This window comes from Lepisosteus oculatus, chromosome 13 (assembly GCF_040954835.1).
Source record: "Lepisosteus oculatus isolate fLepOcu1 chromosome 13, fLepOcu1.hap2, whole genome shotgun sequence".
NCBI classification, from domain to species: domain Eukaryota; kingdom Metazoa; phylum Chordata; class Actinopteri; order Semionotiformes; family Lepisosteidae; genus Lepisosteus; species Lepisosteus oculatus.
The window spans coordinates 14,636,248-14,653,726 of NC_090708.1; the positions used below are offsets into that span (position 1 = coordinate 14,636,248).

The 17,479-nt window shown below is 40.4% G+C and overlaps 2 protein-coding genes across 3 annotated transcripts in view; one reads left to right on the top strand and one right to left on the bottom strand.

Moving 5' to 3' along the window:
- The first annotated feature begins 1,035 nt into the window (after positions 1-1,035).
- On the top strand, positions 1,036-10,920 carry pccb (propionyl-CoA carboxylase subunit beta). The gene is made up of 15 exons (XM_006637696.3): positions 1,036-1,311; positions 2,274-2,393; positions 3,290-3,358; positions 3,867-3,923; positions 4,875-4,988; positions 5,102-5,212; positions 5,421-5,529; positions 7,717-7,837; positions 8,216-8,297; positions 8,419-8,542; positions 8,902-9,009; positions 9,255-9,355; positions 9,598-9,696; positions 9,897-9,996; positions 10,665-10,920. The coding sequence occupies exons 1-15, from the start codon at positions 1,075-1,077 to the stop codon at positions 10,784-10,786; spliced, it is 1,674 nt and encodes a 557-aa protein (XP_006637759.1). The 5' UTR covers positions 1,036-1,074; the 3' UTR covers positions 10,787-10,920.
- Positions 10,921-11,516: 596 nt separating this feature from the next.
- Positions 11,517-17,479, bottom strand: part of stag1a (STAG1 cohesin complex component a) — a 44,274-nt gene continuing 38,311 nt past the window's right edge. For both annotated transcript variants that reach the window (XM_006637697.3, XM_069197642.1), the window contains exons 28-34: positions 16,762-16,890; positions 16,026-16,231; positions 15,574-15,745; positions 15,248-15,358; positions 14,749-14,863; positions 14,472-14,552; positions 11,517-13,305 (exon numbers count right to left, since the gene is read on the bottom strand). In XM_006637697.3, the coding sequence (XP_006637760.1) occupies positions 13,282-13,305; positions 14,472-14,552; positions 14,749-14,863; positions 15,248-15,358; positions 15,574-15,745; positions 16,026-16,231; positions 16,762-16,890 (838 nt within the window). In that variant the 3' untranslated portion in view covers positions 11,517-13,281. The remainder of the gene's footprint in view (positions 13,306-14,471; positions 14,553-14,748; positions 14,864-15,247; positions 15,359-15,573; positions 15,746-16,025; positions 16,232-16,761; positions 16,891-17,479) is intronic.

Below are 17,479 nucleotides of genomic sequence, written 5' to 3' on the forward strand. Positions count from 1 at the left end.
ATATCATATTCATGCTGACGGTATGATGTAGACAATCATCATCCTGGTTTCTCACTTTTCACTCCCCTTCTCTCTGGTAAGCGTTATAAGGAGCAAGCAGGCGCAAACGTCCAGATTCAGAGACAGTTTATACCCACAAACAGATTACTGGACTCTACCCCGACCCCTGACTCAGACTGCTGTTTTTTTAATTCTCCTCTCCCACTGCCTGTCCGACTTTGTTTTTTTTTTAAGTTGTATGTTGTTTAATTTGTTGCTGCTGCTGTTCTGTGTCTATATTTTGATGATTCCTTAATGTATTTGTATCGGAGAACACATGCAAATAAGCATTTCATTGCATTTGTGCATATGACAAATAAACTGAACTGAAAGTTAACCACAGGCATTTTGTCCATGTATGGGTTACTTGTTGGTGCAATTTACCGTGGTGAGGCCATTCTTGCAGTCCAGTCCTGGGCTGCTGTGGCGATTCTCAGTTTTCCATGACTTGCTTACAGCAAGGTTCCTGGTTCCTCTGGACAAGTCTACGAAATGTTTAATAGTCAAGTAAGATTCATATTGAGAAGCTCTGGTTGCATTTCAACTAACGTATATAAAGTTGCTTTAAACTGTAATTCTGTTATAGAAAATATGTTACCTCATCATACTTTGCTGTTAACACAATTACAGTTATCATCTAAGTGTACTCAACTAAATAGTACATTCAAATGTAATCTGTTCAAAAAGTTTACTGCTACTTTTTTCTGCATTGCAGAAAAGTGATAAAAAATTCAGAAATAATCGGTAAGATATGTTTTGCACAAAATTATAGCATTTTAAAATGTACTTCTCTAACCTTGTGTGGTTCTTAATTTAAAGAAGAAGGACCAAGCCAGGTTTCTACCAAATCTTATTAATCAAGTTGCTTTTGCTAATCATTCGGTTGGCGTCCTTCATGGTCAAACTATCTCCCGCCCTCCCGCTGAATAGAGCTCTCCTATAGGTTCCCGTGAGAGACGAAAAAGCGCCGATTCGTCGAGAAGGAGGCAGCCATTGGTCGCTCAGAACTGGTCTCTAAGTGTCAGTGTGTCAGACATGGCGGCTTTCACAGTAGCACGAAGCAGCTGTAGGCTGCTTCATGGACTCCGATCCGCTTTCAAAAGCCACGTAAGGATCAATGGAGCTGCTGCGGTTTCGGCACGATCAGATGTGCAGCTCCTGCCCCGGTGGTACTCAGTCAGCCACCTGTCCGTGCAAGAGCGGATAGACAAGAAACGGAAGGCAGCGCTGGTCGGAGGAGGTCAGAAGAGAATAGACGCACAGCATAAGAGGGTAAATATACTTCAGTCAATGACATAGCCTGTCTTCAGATATGAAGCAAACATTATGAAACATGTAATCGTAAAAGCAGTAGGACATTTCATTTGTGTTGCTTTAAAGGGTAAAAGGCGTGCTCTTTAGATATTTATTGAGGTTAGGCGGTGATCAACTGTGCTTTTCAGTGATTAAATCCCGTGTATCAATTGTTTTATTTTCAGTTTTACGAATTAAAACCTACCTTGTCTGATTTTGTTAATTTTAATTCGGGACGAATGACCAGATCTCCCGTTGTGCTATTAGTTGCTTACCCAGAAGCAGTCCCCAAGGGATTTGGCAAGATTTAGCTCTTCAGACATGGTGAAAGTTGGTTTTAGGCGGTATGTTCATTGTTCATTTCGTATCCCGATCAAAATCCTTATTTTTAATTTCTAAGGGGCCTGATCTGAATGTCTGTTGACATGCAATAGGTAATTTACCTGAGGTTACGGGCAGAACAGCCTCACGTAAAACGTGCAGTGAAAATCCAGAATATAAAAGGTGTGGAAAAGGCACGGCACTACAGATATCCCTCAAGGATACATCTCTTTAGATTGTGGAAGATCAGACACCCGTCAGTCTCTTTTAAAGATGAATCTTGTTGAATTTTTTTCCATCCGAGCTATTCTAAGTAAACTGTCAGTTTGTTTCAGGTACAGTATGTGGCGCTCCCGCAGTCTTTAAGTAATCTCGCAATTTTTGGACGAGACGGAGACTTTCTTAGCGCTACCGAACTAATTTGGATTTATTTGCTTTTGATTATAAATTCGTAAGACTGTAAACACCGTGGGTATAATTCATATATGCTGCGATCAACTACAGTTTAAATCAATGCATTTTTATTTCGGCTTTTGTGGATAGTAGTTTAAATGGTCAAATTCGAGATTTATTTCTTTCACGACCCAGATCATTTCATATGTCGATGCCCTTTGATTCAGGGAAAGCTGACGGCCCGAGAGCGAATTGAGCTGTTGTTGGATCCAGACAGCTTTGTAGAATATGACATGTTTGTGGAACACAGGTGTTCTGACTTCGGCATGCAGGCTGATCACAATAAGGTATGTACAGCCCCCGTTCATGGTATATGTAGGGATGAACCTTTCGGGAATGTACCACATACTGATAGAAGGGTAGGGGCCTCTGTTCGTTCTGGACTAGATATTCCAAACCTGGGCAGCAATATGGTGACAGTGGACACTGTACTGTATAAGGAGTCTTCAGATGAGATTTAAGACCAAGACATAACTACTTTTAGGTAGTTAAGGTCCTGTAGCAACAGTAGGGTGGATAACGGTGTCCTGGTTTAATTCATGTCCAGATCAGACTCTGTCTGCCATACCGGCACTTTCATTTCTTATTTCCTCCCCTTATCTGCTGTACACTTTCTCCAGCAAGCTGCTGGAATGGATTAGTTGCAAGAATAATACAAATGGTTACTGCTTCAAAGGTTAGAAAGTCCTAATATGGGGTCTTTCCTACATAAACAGCAGTTTGGGATCTGTCTGGGTTGAAAGTTCTATGCTGTACAAAATACACAAAACTGAGTTCATGGTACTACTTATTATTTAGCATTATTTATGCACTCCTATTTCTGTATTGCTTTTCTCCTCACTATATTCATATTACGCTTCAGACTGCTTGTCCAATTCAGCATGGCTTCTAAGCTGTTGATATGCAGTATTTAGTAATATGGAGGATGTACCCGAGAGTAATTAATGAAAGTAGAAGGCCTATTATGAAAGTTTCTTTGATTACTTTAAACTAGTGAAACAGGACTCTGACCCTCACACTAATGTTAGTCCAAATCTAAACATGTTTAATCATAATGAATCCTCGCTGTGAGCAATTTCTGTAATGCTAGATGTAAACGATGTCATTAATTTCAATATTTGATTCTTTGTCTGTGTTCTTTGTTCTTTCCTGCGTACTGTTTTCCCAAAACTTCGTCTCCCAGTTTCCAGGTGACAGTGTGGTGACTGGCCAGGGCCGCATCAATGGAAGACTGGTATATGTTTTCAGTCAGGTAAAAATAATGCTGTAATTTTACATGTGCATGTGTGTGAGCAGATTTCAGTTTATTTCCAAAACCATGGTATTCAATCATTTTGGAACACTTTAGAAGAAACAAACAGTCTAACGATCAAAATGTGTGAAACAAACCTAATTACATTGGTAAAATTTAACATTCAGCATTGAAAGACTATGAACTGTCGGTTATAAATACGGCCTGTTGTCAAACATGTTAACTGGACTGTAGTATTGCTGGAATTGTTGCAGGCAATCGTCATGAAAAAGCATCAGTACACTAGATGAGTATTTTCTTTAGGGGAGCTGGTATAAGTGAGCCTTTGTAAAGGATTTAATCCCCTTATTATGTGACTACATTGGAAAATTATTTTTCTTAAACAGGAAGGGCAGGGGAGGCTCATTAGTTTAGAACGGACATTAATTCATTGTCTTTCCAGTCTCAAACCGTATACGGAGCGTCTGAAAAGACCCCTGGTGTAATGTCCCGTTCCTGTTTTTTATAGGATTTCACTGTTTTTGGAGGCAGTCTTTCAGGAGCTCATGCACAGAAGATCTGTAAGGTACAGTTTATGACATTTCTACTGAAGGATGTGATTTCTCATGGGGGAGAAAAATGAAAAGCAGGACTGTTTGAGGAAATTACCCCAGTTGCCAAAAAATATAGGTAAAAAATGTTAAATGCCGTATACACAATGTATATTTTCTACCTCAGAATTGTTTTGAGATATTTTTGATGTCATAAATGCTAACCGCTGTCGGTTAAGGAAGATAAAAAATAATAGCAAGAAAAATAGTAATGCGATATTCAATTGTACCTGTGTTCAAGTGGATCACGTAGAAATGTCCGTTTACACAAACTTCAAAGGGCAACTCAGTGTGATGTCTGATTAAGTAGAACGTACTAGAAACGTAACTAGAAAGGTTAGAGTCAATTTAATATTTCAGCTGGCAAAGGTTTCATTTAGAGCACAGACTGAGATCCTTAATCTAGATTATTATTCATGTATGTGACTGAAAACTATATACATTTGACACCATTAATATATGGCATTTTATTGGAGCAATCTGAGCAAGAAGTACCTGACTTCAAAGTACAACATCAGTGGGCCATGCTGAGAGAGCCTGGCGATCTGGTATTCCCCAAGTGGCAATGCACAACTGGCTGAGCTCCCCAGGGGTTGGGTGGTCTTAATTCAGCAGGGTTTCCTGAGCTCGCCGTGCAACAGCGCCTCCTGCTGGGAGCCTCCAAGCTTTGCAGTGATGTCAGTGAGACATGGTAATGATGCATGGCTCTGACAGGTGGGCATGTCATTGGAATCCATTCCAAACTGGAGAGGTATAAAATGGGAAACGTCATAGAAAAGAAGGGTTATGCAGGGCACCTGCAGAAACCCTTGTGGTCAGGATAAACATACAGTTTCTACATTGCAGTGGAAAGCAGGTGACTGGATTCGAGTCTGAAGAGCAGCTTGTTGCACAGCTGAAGAGCCTTGATTTGCTCCCACACACAGATCATGGACCAGGCAATGATGGTGGGTGCTCCAGTCATCGGCCTGAATGACTCTGGCGGAGCCCGGATTCAAGAAGGGGTGGAGTCTCTTGCTGGATATGCGGATATTTTCTTGGTAAGAGAACGCCCCACGTAGGTCTGGGTAGAACTTGCAACGTGTAAATTGCTCAGATGAACAGCATCTAGAAGTAAATGGCTCATTTTGCTTACTGTATCTCCTGCGCACAGAGAAATGTGATGGCCTCAGGAGTCATACCTCAGATCTCTCTCGTCATGGGCCCTTGTGCTGGTGGGGCTGTCTATTCTCCGGCCTTGACAGACTTCACGTTCATGGTGAAGGTAAAACAACCGTTTCCACTATTCATAATGAGGCATCCCTCGCAGGCAGGACAATTCAATAAGTCTTGGTATATTTGGTAAATGGCAAACTTTATTCTCTGCTCCGATCTAGGGGAGTTTGTTATTACTTCTTTCGTTGCAGTGATAGGAACCAGTAATTACTGACTCAGTCATTCGGGTTTCTGTGAAGATGTGTTTTGTCCTCTAGGACACTTCGTATCTGTTTATCACCGGCCCAGATGTGGTGAAGTCGGTCACCAATGAGGACGTGACCCAAGAAGAGCTTGGCGGAGCAAAAACACACACAGCTGTGTCAGGTGGGTTAATGTTGGATGTCACAGATGAAACTAGTTTCCAGCAGCTACTAACAAGGTGTACCGCATAGCTGAGCTTAACAGTGATGGCACACTGTCCATAAACATTGCATAAATGCTTCTTAACTACTGACTCTTAAAATGGATTTTTTTGACAATGTTCAGAAACTGGAATCTGTGAATTTGTTTTACTTAGGTTATGCCTTTATCCGAGATATAAAAATTCATCCAGATTTATACAGCCCAGTTTTTGTCGTGTTGGAAATTGACAAATAGTGAAATAAAAAGTTTAAACTCTGGATTCCAAAGTCCCCAGGGTATCTTTGTTTTTGTAGCACTACATAATTTTGTATAAATTAGGAATCAAGATTATGTATGATATACCCAGCGAATTTGGAAGTGCCAGGTGGCTGCATCTTGGATCACAGCAATGACCTCTGTAGAAAGCCAAGAAGGTCAACCTCAGTTATATGACCTTGAAACCTCCATTGTTTCCAAAGCAATGTGAATCAAGCTCTGGCTGTGAATTTCTGCCTGATCTATCCCAGGCCTCCTTTTTTACCCTTTGACTTCTTCACAGAATGCATGAGACAGTCGTAACATATCTGAAATGAAATGCTAGGTGGTCAGTCTTGGTGATCTATCCTCAGGAACCCTGGAGAAGTGGTAGTCAATTTTAGTAGCCAGCAACAACAGAGTAAACATTACTATCAAGAACTGATGTGAAAACAAGTTAGTCACAGCCAAGGGATTGAATATTGTGGCCATGACCTTGATCCTCCATACAGCACACAGTATTGACCTTTGACTCATGGGGATGAAGCTGCCACAGGAACTCTGATTCCCATGATGCACTGTTCATGACAGGTGAGAACAGGAAAGGGCAGAGCTGACCATCTTGGTTTTATAATGAGAATCTCAGCCTTTATACCAAAACAGAGTGAACGAGGAAGTGCAAACATTTTTCTCCACCCCCCCACCCATTGGGCCATGTACCCCTTGACCCATTGCACACTGTGCAGTGTTCAGCTCTCTCTGAGGACACCACAGACCTGCAGGCACCCAGGAAGTCACAGGGGTCATGTGATTGCACCTTCAGGCCCTCAGCTGTGTTGAGCCAATTGTGTGCCAGTGCCTGAGGCATCATAGAGCCCAACCTCTAGAGCCCGGATAGCTCAGTCAGTAGGGTATCAGACTTTTAATCTGAGGGTCCAGGATTCAGGTCCTTGTTCGGGCGGTTGTGTTTCTTCAATCTATTGTAAATGTCCATAATAAATCATAGAGCCCAACCTCTGCTCGGATCAGCTGTCTCTACTAGTTGAGCCACGTGGACATCCAGTGCCACTAAAGAATATTGACCATTGACTTCTAATTAAAACTGATCATTCCCATCTATGCCTCTTCTGGACCTTTTCAACCACATTCTTACCCTTTGCAGGTAGTTCCCCTTAGAGCCTTACCGCAGTTTTATTTCTTAGCTATCACCGCAGAAGGACACAGAGACCTATTGAGAGGTGGCTGAACGTCTACTGAATTTTCTTCCAGTATTGTATTTCTCTGAAAGTACCATTTATTCTTGTACACAAACCTTGTCTTTTCACAATAGTGGGCCTGTCAGTGCTGGGAGGCGATGATTTTTAAAAACTTTTGCACACAAGGGAGTCTGTCCATGTGTGGAAGTGCAGATAGGCAATGTGGTGTCGTCTGTGTGTGGAAGAATTTGCTGATTTCTTTTAATGAGGTGAAATTTAATTGCATTCAGTATGGATATGAGCCAAGACCCCACAGTTTTGTGCCAGCTCTGAATTAATGATCCAGACTCTCAATGAAAGCAGTGTGTAATTAACAGCGAAACGTGCCGCAGCCTGCCTGCTCCACTTTTAATTGCTTCAGCTCTCCTAGAAAGGACTCTCTGGGGGTTTCAGGAAAGCATTGCTGGGGCTGGCATTTTTTTTTGTTTCGCTTTTATTATCTGACCTTCTCTCAAAATGTTTTTAGTGAATGGGCATATACAGTAGCAGAAATGACTGGTGACTTAGCACAGTTTTTTTTAATACCAATTCAAGCATGTGACAAGACCTGCTCTTCATTTGAGAGCACTGTTAAAGACAAACCTCAAGAGGGTAAGTCAAAAACATTTGTTTTGTTAATCAGTGTAATGATTTTAAGATGGATCTTGAATTCCCTCAGGTGTTGCCCACAGAGCATTTGAGAATGACATTGATGCCTTGCTGAATCTCCGAGAGTTTTTTAACTTCCTCCCTCTCAGTAACAAAGACGCAGCACCAGTGATTGAATGCCATGACCGCAGGTAAGAGTTGGCGTTTAGTATTTTGTATTTGTAATACGTTTTTTTAAGACTTCATGAAATATGTGGGGGGAAAAAAAACTATGCATTTATGCCCTCTAGTGGTAATCCGGTAACATTGCACACTTTGTTTTCCAAATCGTTCTCTGGTGGCCTAAATGCTAAATCCATTTTACCTTTAGTTTCTTAATTGAACTAATGATGTCATATTTTATCACTTTTCCGCAGCACAGCTGCTTTCCTTATGTGTAAATTTAGGTTTTATATGGTGGTATTGTAGTATGCGTTTCATCACACACTTCATGATGTCCTATTTCAGTTTTGCATTCTGAAGCTTGCAGTTCACAAATTATACAGTAACAACTACATTTTGTATTACAGTGATCGCCTTGTTCCTGGCCTGGACACAGTAGTTCCCTTTGAATCCACTAAGGCATACGACATGCTGGATATTATTCACAGTGTAAGCAGTCATTGTAAATAAAAGGGTACAGTGAAAACACCACGCTTCTGTGCTGCAGAACATTTTTACTGATTTTTTTTTTTCAGGCAACAGGCTCTGAATATATTTGTTTTATTTGTAGATTGTGGATGAGATGGAATTCTTTGAAATTATGCCAAACTATGCAAAGAATATTGTGGTGGGTTTTTCTAGAATGAATGGCCGCACTGTTGGAATTGTGGGAAACCAGCCCAAAGTGGCATCAGGTGAGACTGACTTCTGAAGCCTAATGCCCTGCACATTGTCTTTAGTACTTTGCTTATTATATATGTTGTATATCAAACACTAACTGAAAAATGAATCACTTTTTTATGCCTAATGAGGTAGCTTCTTGGAAATAAGCACAACACGAAAGCTCTTAGCAATAGTCTTTTTTGAAGTAGCAAGCTGAAAAGATTACACTGTCCTTGACTGCAGAGTATCAATAAGTTCTTTTCTGCTTCGTGCACTGTGCTGTTCAATTTCACATTTGAGTTCCTTGATCCTCTTTTAGTTTTAATGGTGCTGCAATACCAACAAGGTAATTGCAGCTTTGTTCCTACATGTTTTGTCTTGATGTCCGTAGGCTGTCTTGATATCAACTCTTCTGTGAAGGGAGCCCGATTTGTGCGGTTCTGTGATGCCTTCAACATTCCCATCATCACCTTTGTTGACGTGCCTGGATTTTTGCCAGGTATGTGGAAATTAAAGGCGGTTTTGACCAAACAGCCAAAAAAAGGATGTTAAGAGTGTCATTTTCTCAAAAAATAAACTCTTAGCCTGCAGCACAAATGCGTTTTACAAGGGATGTAGCTACCTTGTGTCCTGAGTGTGTTTCAAAGGGACCGTATATTTAAAAACTGTGGAACTGAAGTGGATCTCTTCCGGTTTGTCGCGGAGCTTGGGTTTGGTGCTGAGTTTTTTTCTTTCGACTCCTAGGGACAGCCCAGGAATATGGAGGCATCATCAGACATGGAGCTAAACTGCTGTTTGCTTTCGCTGAAGCAACTGTGCCGAAAATTACCGTGATAACCAGAAAGGTACAGTAGTACTTCGATACAAATATTGGTACAAAAATATCCTTGTGTACGGATATAATCATTTATATTTAAGTCATTAGTCATGGTTCAGTGGTAATGACATAAAACAAAGCATTCTGTTTTAATTTTGAAGTAAGGCCAGATTTCTTTGCAGGTACATGAAAGGAGAAGGCAAGTGTGTGTACTATGAGAAATGGAGATGCATGGGATTTAACGTTTTGAATGTCTTCGTTCTGTCAAAGGCTTACGGGGGTGCCTATGATGTGATGAGCTCCAAGCACTTAAGAGGAGACGTGAACTACGCGTGGCCAACAGCTGAGGTGGCAGTCATGGGTGCCAAGGTAATTATGGCAGAGTCAACAGCTGTGGTGTTGAATCCTAGACGAGCAGCTGCACAGTTCTAGCAACGTTGGCACGGCCCATAAAGCACAGTACAAATACCGCAGTGAAGCAGCTAAAAAAATGAGAAACTGTCTATCCAGCAGCATCCTTTGCCTCTGACTTGGAAATGTTGTGACGTGTTGACTCCCATTTGTTACAGGGTGCTGTGCAGATTATTTTCAGGGGAAAGGAAAACCAGGAGGAGGCGGAAGCTGAATATGTTGAGAAGTTTGCAAACCCTTTCCCTGCTGCGGTCAGAGGTACAAATTTAAAACTATTTCAATCTAGTGTATGTTGCTTTTGAGAGACTTCTTGTTTTCTTTTTCAGTAGACAGCTCTGGCTAGAGTAGAGGCATGTCCCTTGCCAACTGCATTGCATAGACAACGTGCAGGTGCCTAGGAGGCCTCAGGGTTTGCAGTGTTCAGCCCATCACAAATGACAGGAGGCCATTTAAGCCATCGAGCCAGCTTGGTCGTTAGTAATTGATCCAGGGCTCTCATCCAGCTGTTTCGAGAAAGAAACCGCTTCAAAAACATGGCTAGGTTGCTTGTTCCATCCTCACACAAGCCTTCGCATTGAAAGTGTTTGCTATTCTCGGTTTTAAATCCACTTCCATATAGTTTCGACCTGTGTCTGTCCTCTGTTGCTGGTACCATTGCATTTAATTCTCCAGCTATAGAGGCTCAAACCTGGAAATGTTTAAGGTGCTGAATACGATGAGAATGTATGGCAGTTCAGTGTTTCATTTTGTTTGCAGGCAACAAAACTTAATAGCAGCATAACAAGTTACTCTTCCAATGGAGGCTAGTTTAAGTCTTTTTTTTAATATATATATAGACAGGATTAAGTACAACAGAAAAGGTATTGTACATCACACTAATAATTAGCCTAGGACATAACGGAAATGTGTATTTATGCCTTTTCTAGGATTTGTGGACGATATCATTCAGCCTTCAACCACTCGGCTGCGAATCTGTCGGGATTTGGAGGTTCTAGCAAGTAAAAAACAAACAAATCCTTGGAAAAAACACGCCAACATTCCTCTGTGAGTTTGTACCTGAAAGTGTAGTATGTTTTATAGCAGATACGGTTTCAAACACCACCAATGTCTTTCGGTCGTTTTTTGCATAGACTGAATAAAATGAGAACAGAAATGAATAAAATGTTTTTAAAAATGAAAAAATGCTTTTTTTTTTTACAAAGTACAACCTTAAAAATCAAAGCTATATTCTCAGAAGTGGGAAAAATGGATTAGTGATCTATGTATTAACTAATTTTGATCTTAGCTGGTACTGTAGTGATATTTGTAAAAGGCAATGAAATATCTCAACCTCGGTTATACTCCTTGATTGGTCAGGGCTTGATAACATTCACTCCATGAATTGGCTACATTACTCTGCTCTCCTCCCCACTGATAGCTGATGTGTGGTGGGCGTTCTGGCGCACTATGGCTGCCGTCGCATCATCCAGGTGGATGCTGCACATTGGTGGTGGTGGAGGGGAGTCCCCATTACCTGTAAAGCGCTTTGAGTGGAGTGTCCAGAAAAAGCGCTATATAAGTGTAAGCAATTATTATTATTATTATTAGTACTGCTGGCAGAACATTAAACTATGAACTCTCCAGGGCAGAGCAAATTACTTACTTCAAATACACATGGTCTTTTAAGGCTTCAGTTCGAAGTTTAGACAGTTTCTGTGAGGGGTTCTGCATGTTTTAAAACAACTTATGACACCCATTGAAGGAAAAAAACTGAAAATACCAATAAAGGGCAGAAAATCAACAGTTTTAGAACAGTTTATTAAAGGAAAGTGACGCCATCAGCTTTAAATTGTACAAAAAGAAAACTTTTTTAATATTGAAAATGTACAATTTACAGGATTACTAGCAAAACCAATCAAGGAGACACTCGAAATATAAAAGCTATTGAATCAGAACTGAATTTGAAACCCACCATGAAGGTACCTAGATATGAAACCTTTGTTATGCACTCTACAATACTGTCTAAATTAGAATTCCATTGTGATACAGGTGACTGCGAAGCACAAGGTTTGTTGCGACTAGGACTCAAACCATGCAGCATCTACTATGCTTCTATGCCCACAGAACTACAGTAGTGACATTTTAATCCAACCACTTTATAGCCAACAAAGCTCCAAAACCAATCCCACATTTTAGACTGCCTTCAATTTCGCCGCAGTCGTTTTAGAGTTTGTCTGGCACGCTGAAAGCTGGATTAGCATGTAGTCCACTATCATTTGGCAACAGATCTGTCCAAATATAACTGTACAAACATTTGACAAAAATCTCACTTGATTCAAAACTTCATACTAAAACTACTAAAATTCAAAATATTTTTACTTTATTCATTTAAAAACCCAGGTACATGATCCGTGTGACATTTCTGGAAAATACTTGTGAGAGTTAACTTTTAACTGTACATGTAAAAATGCTTGGTTTCTGTTTTTGCTGTAAAATGAGATCCAGAAGTTTTATTGGTTTAAAAGAATCCTGTCAGGAACTGTTAAGATTAAAATTTGAGCTATCAAGCTGCTGCAGTATTTCAACAATACTATACACAAAGATACAAAGATTTATTTCCAATAAATATGGATGACAGAAATTCAGAAAAATCTAGGTATTCTGTTCTTTCCAAGGGATTGCAGAAGAGATGAGTTGCAGAACTATTTTTCCATCCCCATGGACAATATCAGACAGCATAAGAACTTAAATCAGCCAAAGTAGTGTTAATTATGAAGGCATAATTAGCCTTTGCATGAATTAATCACTTAAAATTTCAACATTATTGAATTACCCTGGAGCTGGGGGGACATCTACACAGTGTTTCAGCTAAATAAAGGAGTCTTAAAAATCAGTTTTTTTTTGCAGACTAAGTGTAAACCTTTTATATTTGTATGCAAAACATGGTGAACAAAAAGGAAGCTGAACTGTAAGTGGCTGTACAGTGTCAAGAAAGCTGACAGTGGTCAGCAGCAGTTATTTCAAACATTTACATCTTTAAAACGTGGGATAGTGGAATCCGAATTCCAATGAATGAATTAAAAAGCGTACCACAATGTTAACCAAATCCAGTGTGATTCAGATGCTGTTGTATTGCAATGTGGCTAATTAACAGGATAGGCATGAGTTTTTAAAAAGTTATTTTTAAACAGGATGAATGAACTGGTTTTGTTTTAAAAATGTACAGCTTGTTTGTTTTTTTTTAATATAAATGTTATTCTGATTTATTTCAAAGAAAACTTTGTGGTGTCTATTTTGAGGAACACCTTAAAACACTGTAGCACCAGCACCTCCACTGTTAATAACATTTTTCTGCATCCAGTCATCTCTGGGAGGTACCAACAGTCACCACAATGGCAATGATCCTTTTCAGCCTTTTTCCTGCTTCTTCCCACTGATCATTCCTTTTTATATTTTATGTTAAAATATAACTGATCAATTTTTTGAATGTTTTATAACAAGCAATCACAGTATGAAGGCCCCTTGCTCCAGACTTCTGAGTTTCTGAAGCCTCTTCCTCAGTCTTCAGAACATAGGCATCCCAAAGCCCTGGATTACAAAAAAAGTGCAAAACAAGACTTTATATCGATATGCACCCATAAAACTAGATGCAACAAAAGGATTAAAACTAGCTTAACCAAAAAGTCATTCTACAGTGAATGCCTACCTCTGCTAATTTAATACTGTAGAGGTGTTTTAATATATAAAGGATATGCACGTCTTAAGTGTTTTGGCAGAAAGTTTTAAAATCAGCAATTTCAGGTGCTCTTTCAATATAGTTTATACACATGTACTCTACATTTTCTATCATTGTCCCAGGTTTTCTCTCCCCACCTCCCACATTATTCTTGACAAGCTTTTGTCCATAACAGACTACTCAACTAGAACACAAAACTTTAAATCTATATACACATGTTTTCTTGGCAGTAGTCAATTTTTCCAATAAGCAAGAAATGACCCATAAGAAGTCAGAATAATTAGCAATAAACGTTTCCAAAGAAACTGAAATAATTCTCAGAAATAATTGAGAAATTATTCATAAGGACTCAGACCAACCCTTATTAAAGGTCTGGAATTTAAGATCTAACCTCCACAATGCTGCTGGTGAAACTACAGCACTTGAAAACTGGCATCTTCTTTATACTCAAATTTTCTAACATAAGTTGCTCCTGGGCACACTTAAGGAGTTTTGTAACTAAATACATTTTTCTTATTCATTAGTGTCACGAATTCCATAAGAAATGAGTTATTCCTCTGATTCCTCAGAGTTATTTCAATAAAATGTCTGAATGGAGCTGCGAGACGCAGGTTTAATACTCTATACAGAATATAAGCCAGGAAGTGGGGCAAACAGTTTCCTTGGAAAGAACTGAAGTCAATCAATCCTTTTAGAGTGTTCCTCCAGCACTGATTTTTGGTAAACAATTACTTATTTTTTGCATCAAGATTGTTTTATATGTGTGTATTGATTAAAAAGCAAAAAACAGAAATTGATACCAAATTTTGTTGAAGGCCAAAATATTAAGTTGGACAACATAGGTTGGAAAATTCAAATGACCTACAGCAATTACTAAGCACAAAATTATCCTGCTGTTGAAACTTTTATGCTGGTGAACAAGTTCATTCCTCTTCAGCAATCCAACTTTTTGAATGCATGTCGCGTCTTCAGATTTCCAAAACCTCTCATTACCTAGGTTGAGAGATTTACTGCTTACCGAGTCATCCTCTATAATAGCTGCAGAGTCAAAGAAATCTGGTCTCAGTTCTGCCCTCTCTCGTCTGTTCCTTGATGGAGGCTGTAAAATATTGAGAAAAATGTACTTAGGTATAGGCAATAAAGAAATAAACAATTTGAACACTTTAAAGAGAAATAGCTCAAATATCAATTTGGTATTTAAGATCATTTTAGATTTTTAAATTTGCTTTACATATCCAAAATGGAGAAAAAACAGGTGATGACATGAGTTCCCAGGCCTCCCTGCAGAAACTCACCAGGTCGATGACCATGGTGTCTTCAAACTCTTCATTCATGTCCTCCAGCTGCCCACGTGATGACATCATCACATCCTCAAATATCGGCTCTGCATCATCTTCCATGAGGCCACGACTAGGAAAGAGAAAGATCACATCTGCCTTTTAGTTCCTCCTTCCACCAAACGTGTTGACCTTTTTAATGCAACAGAAAATTCTTCCTGAATGTCAGACCCAAGTATTCGCAGTGCATGCGAACCTAAAAAAAAACATATAGGTTTCTTAATATTTCAAAAACGACACTTGATGCAGGAATAATAGTTGTGTACCACTTTCAGTCTAGTTGTGCTAACCAGGAACACCACAATTTCAGCACCACTTTCACACATTAGAGTACCTCTGCAGAAAAGTAACTGCAGACAGACTTACAGTACTAAAATTGAACCCTTCAAGAAATTCGCAACTCCTCCTGGGGAATATCCTGTGAAGAAACAAATACAGGAGCCGAATCAGTACTTACACAGTCTGCCTTACTCCACTTCTGGCTTTCATGTAGTTCATGCCTCCTCGGTCTTTCCGGTTGACCTCCTCCAGCTTCTGCTGCCCTAACCAGGACATCTGCATTTGTTGGCTGATAACGAAAGGAAATGGTTAAACTTAACATATACCTTAGAACGTATGACAGCCTACAAGAGCCACATTGTTTGCATCAGGCAATTAAGTCAAAGATGAAAATCAACACATTACAAACCACTATCTTGCATTACAAACCACTAACAGGGACAAAGTCTTTGAACAATGCAAAGACTACCACCCAAGCTGATCTGATGAGGCAGGAGCCCTTACTTGTGCACGTAGTCCGTTTCAGAACCTGGCTCAGAGTCTTGGTCCGGTATGTGCTCAGGGGCTTGCCGGGGGTTTTCCCGAAGAACTGTGGATGTCAGCTGTGGAGTCTGTAGAGCTCCAGGGGTCTGGATGGTATCATTTCTCATGAGCCAGGAACCTTCCACATTTTCCTCTGCAGTTCCAAGCACATATGTGATATGAGAGAGAGAGAGAACGTGAGCCATGAAATATTTAAAAAAACAACAACAATTTTTCACCCGATCAGAAGTATTAAAGAAGGATGCACCCTAAACTTTCCATGGCAAGTAAGAGCATGATTTAGTTTAAGCAGTGCCGTTTTGCACTACGTTTCGGAAGAGCGTGGTCCTAAAGGAACGGGCAAGCTTGTCACCGAGGCCCCGCCCCCAGCCTGCCCCGCCCCCAGCCACACCCCCAGCCCCGCCCTTCCTCACCATCTATCCGCTTCTTGTGAAGCGGCGGTCGGCCCTTCTTGCTGCGCACGGAGGCAGCCTTGCTACTGCTGCTCCCACTGGTCACGGACAGCCTGTCCTCGTCGCCGCCAGTCAGGAGGGAGTTCCTGTAGGAGATGAGGGGCAGCCACACGTCCTCCCGCCGCTCCATCATCTGCTCCGTCATGAACTTCTCCAGGTACGAGTGGCTGCAGGGAGGGTTGCAGAGGAGTCGAGACAATCACCCTTACGGAGGGGCACGTCGGGCCGCTTCCAGTTTCCGCCGCCACAGACTCGTTACTTTGTAGTACACGGTACAGACGGCTCAGAAACGTTCAAAGCCTCAATATTATGGCTCAGCTGCACTAATCTGTGCTGCAATTCTCATGTGGTTTTGCTTTCGTTCTATTTAAAATGAAATATTAGGATTTCAGTGGGTTATGCAGAATTTTTGCATTTAACTGCTTATTTTGATCCAGGGTACTGAGGCCTATTTAGACAAGGAACATATACTCCACAGAAACCAGGTGGATGATACCCTAGGCCAGCAGAAGGTTAAGTAAAGGGACATTCATGTGTGACATTTACAAAGCAAGTAATCTTGTATTCCATGCTCACAACCCAGAGCACATGCCTATCTATCTATATAAAAGGACCACTGTGTACAGCACAATGCAATGCAAGTGTCTTTTGGCATCCCTGTGCACCAAAGCTTCTGAAATGATCAATTTCTACTTACACAGTCTTCTTGTCCTGACGAAGCAGCTTGGAGGAGAATTCACTGAGCACTTCAAGAAAAGCCAAGTTTGGAGGAGGAAATTCTGGGCCTTTCGGGTTTTGGAATTTGAAGGCAAACTCTATACCATCCCTATAAAAAACAATATATTCTTTTTACAATGGCTATGCACTAACTAAAACAGCTACTGATTTTTTAAGGCCAATGATAGTTCAGTGATTCAAGGTTAAATTAATATTTGGAAATGTGTTCATTTAAATTAACCAGTACAATTTTAGTTAAAACTTTATCATACAAAATATTTATTTAACCATAGGACACTGATTCCCAACCCTGGTCCTGTAGGAACACTTGCCTTCTGGTTTGTGGTCCAGCTAAGCTCTTAATCACAGGCTAAATCATTTCAGTTTTCTATTTGGGGCATATTAGCATATTGGTCTTAAACACTTAAAAAGGTCAAATGGTATTTTTAATTGGCATCAACCCTGTACCACTTTCAGAACTGCCCTCATTTGGGTGTGTAGTCTCAAATATAACCAACCAGACCTCTCCAGAAGGAAAAACTGCTCATTGTGGGAGTCTCTCATACAGTGTCCCACCTATCATCATCAAGAGCTGTTTAGTAAGAAACAACAACAAGCAAGATGAGGAGCTGCTGTGTAAAATTCTTTGTGCTGAAGCTGTTGGATACCTACTTCAGAAGACATTCAGGACTAACCAA

Excerpts from the sequence above, each read along its gene's own strand:
- pccb (XM_006637696.3), top strand. The coding sequence starts at position 1,075 with ATGGCGGCTTTCACAGTAGCACGAAGCAGCTGTAGGCTGCTTCATGGA. Across the intron at positions 2,394-3,289 it reads TGCAGGCTGATCACAATAAG|TTTCCAGGTGACAGTGTGGT; the intron begins GTATGTACAGCC and ends TTCGTCTCCCAG. Across the intron at positions 9,997-10,664 it reads TTTCCCTGCTGCGGTCAGAG|GATTTGTGGACGATATCATT; the intron begins GTACAAATTTAA and ends TGCCTTTTCTAG.